Source organism: Nicotiana tabacum, chromosome 5 (genome assembly GCF_000715075.1).
Source record: "Nicotiana tabacum cultivar K326 chromosome 5, ASM71507v2, whole genome shotgun sequence".
NCBI lineage: Eukaryota > Viridiplantae > Streptophyta > Magnoliopsida > Solanales > Solanaceae > Nicotiana > Nicotiana tabacum.
In genome coordinates this window covers 106,543,407-106,549,021 of record NC_134084.1, presented here as the reverse complement: position 1 = coordinate 106,549,021, position 5,615 = coordinate 106,543,407, and the positions used below count along the sequence as shown (strand labels likewise).

At 33.9% G+C, this 5,615-nt stretch overlaps 1 protein-coding gene across 1 annotated transcript; it reads left to right on the top strand.

The window, feature by feature from the left end:
- The first annotated feature begins 255 nt into the window (after nucleotides 1–255).
- LOC107787710 (short chain aldehyde dehydrogenase 1) lies at nucleotides 256–3,429 on the top strand. The gene is made up of 2 exons (XM_016609315.2): nucleotides 256–392; nucleotides 2,506–3,429. Exons 1-2 carry the CDS (start codon nucleotides 355–357, stop codon nucleotides 3,308–3,310), a joined length of 843 nt encoding a protein of 280 aa, XP_016464801.1. The 5' UTR covers nucleotides 256–354; the 3' UTR covers nucleotides 3,311–3,429.
- Nucleotides 3,430–5,615: the final 2,186 nt, after the last annotated feature.

Genomic DNA, 5,615 nt, shown 5'->3' with positions numbered 1-5,615 from the left:
TATAATTGAATCCCTTAATTAAAGACATTGATAATGGGATAAGAGATTTTTAAGGGAGGAATGTATACAATTTGTAAAAAAAACCTAGATACTTTTTGAAAACTACAAAACCTAGAGAAAATAAATTAATAAGTTCCTATCCTAAAATATATATATAGGAAAAATTCCCAATTGAAATTGGCAAAAACTTCACTTACCCCTAGGCCCAAATCCTACAATAATAACGTACCATTTCTCATGTTTGAAAAGTCAAAGGGTACCTCATTTGCTCCCCTATAAATTGCTTTTTTTTTGGACAAATGAAATCTCATTGGCTTAGAACTTCCTCTGTTATTTCCAAGAAATCTGTTCAAAATGAATGGCTGCTCTCCTCTAGCTCCCACAAGCAGAAGGTAAGCTAATTTCTTTAATACTTTCCTCTTTCAATTCTAGTTCCATATTTCATTGCCCCTTTACTATTGTTTATTGGTTGTTGTGCCACCCGTTATACTGTTCCACCGTTCTCGTCCCTGCCATTAACAAAGTTTGCAAAATTATCCCCTAACCCTAATGTTTTCCTACCGTGGCAGCTGACCCATCAATTTTATCCATGTCAGCTGTTATGTCATCGACGCCACCAAATTAAAACCCTAACATAAACACCCCCCACTCCTCACCTCTCCGCCCTTTCTCTCATGTTCTCTCCCTCCCCTCATACAAAATCACCGGAAACCATGGCATTTTGCCGGAAAATTTTCGGTGGGTAAAACTAACCGCCACGGTACTGGCTCCCCTCTTCGTCTACTTTCTCCTTCCATTTTCTCTTTCTCTCTCTCACTCATGATTGCAGTGATTCTCTTCTATTCAATTTTAATTTCAGTGCTATTTATTTCTATTTTCCTCGAATTCTCAAAGTATTAAATTTTCCGTTCATCGATTTGATTGCTTAATCTTGGAATCTCTACCCAATCCCATTATATCACCCACCCTCAATCACCTGAGAATGTTCTAATCTCTTCTTCCCACATAAAAATACTTATTTGATTGAATTCTTTAGCTGACCTCTCACTATCACCTCTTTCCAATCCCATTCAGAAAAAATAAGAAGCTATAGACACCGCCAAAAGAGTCACTCTGATATCGGGGTCTGTTCTTTCTTTTGGTTTGTTCTTCATTTTATTCTGTTTGGTTCTTCATTGTTTTGCTGTGGATGAGAATATGAAAAAAATGGAGGAGATACGGTGGGGGGTTTATGCGAAGAAGGTGGGTCTGTCAATTAATGGTGGTGTTAATGGCGGCTGGTTAGTACCGATTTGGGAGATATATTTGAAAGGAGACTAAAATCACCATACAAAAGATTTGGAAAAGCTTAGAAGAATACCTAATGGGTCTGTCTTGTTCTTCAGAAGTTGTTGAAGTTCATTTTATGTTACTTGAATATAATGTTGATGCACAATCCTTCAATAACTCCTTATGAAGATGCTTAAGAACAACTTGGTATGCCCAAATCTATGTTTGATGTTCTATACTTTGCTATGCCTATCATTTTTTAAAAGTTCGTAGAATTGTCATTATGATTTTTGATGGACTTTCTTTAGATAAAAATATTTCACTGAGTGAGTGAACATGTTTATCAAGCTTATTAAAGTAGATTAGTTAAGTGATTTATTCTTTGTTGTTTTAACCAACATCAGTTGGCAGTGATGTTGAGGCAGAGTAGTGATATTACCATTTTCTTGTACTTCTGTTTGTTCTTTCTTATTCGTTATTTGAATGCTTTTAATTGCTTTCTGACTGCAAAATAGTGCTAGAATCTGTACTTTGTTGAATTGGGAAGATACTTATGGTGTTAAAGTTCAAATCATAATGATGTCAAGTTTCGATGCCTTGCTAGGTTTGTGTTAGTAACATAAACTGCATTTTAGTGATGACAAATTTTTTGGTCTCTCAAATATGTATGAACTTCCGGCGATTTTAGTGATGACAAATGCCATGGTTTCCGGCGATTTTGGTATGAGGTGAGGGAGAGAAGATGAGAGAAAGGGTGGAGAGGTGAGGAGTGGGGGTCGTTTATGTTAGGGTTTTAATTTGGTGAGGTCGATGACATGGCAGCTGACATGGATAAAATTGATGGGGTCAGCTGCCATAGTGGAGGGACGTTAGGGTTAGAGATAATTTTGCTAACTTTGTTAATGGTAGGGATGAGAATGGCCAAAATAGCTTTTACTCAATCAAACATATATATTATATATATATATATATGCACCGTAGATAGGGGCGGAGCTAGAAGCTCGAATGTGAGTTTAGTTGAATCCGAACCCAATAGCTTTTACTCAATCAAACAGTATATTTATATTAATAAACTCATTAAATATATACAAATATCAAATATAACACCTAATTATTGAAAACGTCGTTCTAAAATTCAGAACCTATAAAGTTAAAATTCGGGCTCTAACTCTAATCGTACATAGGTTTTTTTTTCTTCTATATGACTCATTAATGTGATAAATTCTTGAAATGCAGATTAGAAGGCAAAGTAGCCATTATCACTGGAGGAGCTAGTGGATTTGGAGAAAGTACAGTTAGACTTTTTCTACAAAATGGAGCAAAAGTTGTTATAGCAGATGTTCAAGACAATATAGGCCAATCTCTTTGCGAAAGTCTCAACTATCCAAATGATGTTACATACATCCATTGTGATGTAACAAGTGACTCGGACGTTAAAAATCTCATTGACACAACAATTTCCAAGTATGGCAAACTCGACATCATGTTCAACAGCGCAGGAATTCCAGGAAATCTTGATTTTAATATAGTCGATTCGGATAACGAAAATTTCAAAAGGGTATTTGATGTTAATGTTTATGGTTCATTTCTTGGAGCTAAATATGCTGCTAGGGTTATGATCCCAGCTAAAAAGGGTGTTATTCTTTTTACTTCAAGTGCAGCTTCTGTTAATGCAGGAGAATCACCACATTCTTATACTGTTTCAAAACATGCAGTTGTTGGATTAACAAAGAATTTATGTGCTGAATTAGGTCAATTTGGGATTAGGGTTAATTGTGTTTCTCCTTGTGCTGTGGCTACACCACTTTTAGTTAAGGCAATGGGAGCAGGTAAGAGTGTGGTTGATGGAATTATTTGCTCGTCGGCGAATTTAAAAGGGGTGGTGCCGACGGCGGAGGATGTGGCGGAGGCGGCGTTGTATTTGGCTAGTGATGAATCTAAGTTTGTTAGTGGACTTAATCTTGTGATTGATGGAGGTTATAGTACTACTAATCAGGCTTACATGAAAACTATCCAAAGTGTATTATTTTCCTCAGTGTAGTTTTTATTAAGTTTTCTTCGTTCTTTATTTCTCATTAAGTTTTTCATTTTCCTTTGTGGAACCAAAGATTGTTATGTTTATTGCCATTGGTATTACTATTTAAAGAATTTTTATTTCAATTTGTCTGGCTGGTGTTTCATATTGTATAGCCTTTTAATATGCAAATCAAGCGTAAGCTAACTATTTCTATTTTATGTCCCATGTTGTTAATTGCTAGCTCAAAGACATTTGTCAGTTAAAATATAGGGAGAAAGATGTCGAATTTCTCCACCGACTGAGTAAAATACAACAATCGCGACCTACTTTGAGTCAAAAGAAAAGCGAAGGGTTTGGCAACAAAACAAATGTCTTTCTATCATAGTTGAAATGGTTCTAACCTTTTGTGCGGCCCTTTCCAGACCCTATGTTAACACAGAATATTTTATGCATTGGGTTGCCTTGCCCTTTTGAATTATAAATTGAACAATTATATAAGCTTTATGTCGAACTAATTAACTCCTTTTTAATATCTTGATCTAGTCAGATTAAAGATTGAACTTGGTCGAACTTAAGAGTTAAGACATAAAAAAAAATATTTATGTTAGTCAAATTCAAATGTTCAAAGGCCGGCAAAATATTGACATCCACAGAAGATTGTGAGCCAAGTATGTATAAAATTACTGAAATGGAAAGATAATGCCAATATCATAAGATCGATCATGCAGATGTGAAGATGAGGTGTGACATAAACGTGAAAATGCCCTGTATTTATTCCAAGACTGTTGGCAGAGGCACCGACAAGTAACGTATCTCTGCAAACTTTCTATACATTAAATAGAGCATGTGATATTGATGTCTAAATAGTGCCCACCCATTAATCATCTCACTTATGCTCCAAACTTCACAGTGTTCGTTTTATCTATATTTGGGAAACAAAATTCCAAAAGCTAGCTCAATCAGTTTTTCCACACCACCCTTTCACCAAAGTGACATATATTGTCATTATTCTGGCCAATAATGCCAACAAGGATAGAGACATTTGGGAACCAAACACATCCATTAGAACTTTACTACATCAGGTTGGAGGGTTGTTACGTATCGTTTTGTAATGTATCATATTATATTATAATATATTGTATAATATTATCTTAATGAATATAATGTTTGGATAAATTGTATCGTTTTTTGTCGTTTCATAATATCACGCATCAACAATGTGCAGAATAAACTTACAATAATAGAGTACAAGGTAGAATTATTAGAAAATTTTATTTTGTGCCTCACACAACTGACACTAGTTGTGTGAGGCTTCTTTTTTGTCTCACAACTGTGTGGGTCCCAAAATTTTATGGACCCAAATATATAAGATATGAGTCCACAAATATGAGATAAAAAGAGGTCTCACACAACTAGTGTAAGACACAAAATAAAATCACTCGAAGGTGAAGAATAAACGATAGGATATATAATAAAATATAATTATTTGATAATAAAAAATGGTAAGATGGGAGAAAAAAAATAAGGTAACGATGCGACCACACCAAATCGATTGTTAAATAAAGTGTTACTTTTCACAGTTACATAACTATAGATTTAACAATACGATACAATAAAATTTAAGTAACTATCAAAATAAATATCATATTTAAAATAATAATACAATACAATACAATACAATAGGTAATAATCATTCAAACAAGCTGTTAGAAGTCATTAGAGGGACATGAAGACTTCACCTACTCTAGTAACAAGAAATGTCATAAAATCTTTCTTTCAGATTTTCTTTCTCATGTGATGAATGGACTTAATTTATAAATGACAATAGATATTTCTTCTTAAATTTTATAGTGAATTTTAACCAGATGTTAGTTATCATTTTTATCCGATTATCAGTTAATGCTTGCATTAATAGTAACTTGATTGCGTAACTATGACGTATAACTATTACTTATATTATTAATTAATGCATAGAACTTAAACTCGTGTAGAATAATACTCCATCTTAGAATCTGTAACGATGATCCCCGTTATATGCCCTATGTCGGTAAGGAGTGCGAGCGCATTCACTAACTCGGACTATATGTATATTTGAATTTTTATTTTTTGAAAATATATATTTATAGTAAGTCCTGATTATACTGAAAAGAAATAGTGAGTTCAGTGCTACAAATTAAGCTAGTTAAATCAGTGGCTTTCATATTATGCATGTGTGGAATGTTTTCATGGCTGTAAAAGTATTTACTTTTTATGAGAAACTTTCTGATGCAAATCCTTATGAACTTGTGGATTCATAAACCAGGAAAAAAAGAAAAAGAAAAAAAGAAAA

Bases quoted from the DNA above. Each gene is read 5' to 3' on its own strand.
- LOC107787710 (XM_016609315.2), top strand. From the start codon at position 355: ATGAATGGCTGCTCTCCTCTAGCTCCCACAAGCAGAAG. The intron at 393-2,505 runs GTAAGCTAATTT...CTTGAAATGCAG, and splicing joins CTAGCTCCCACAAGCAGAAG to ATTAGAAGGCAAAGTAGCCA.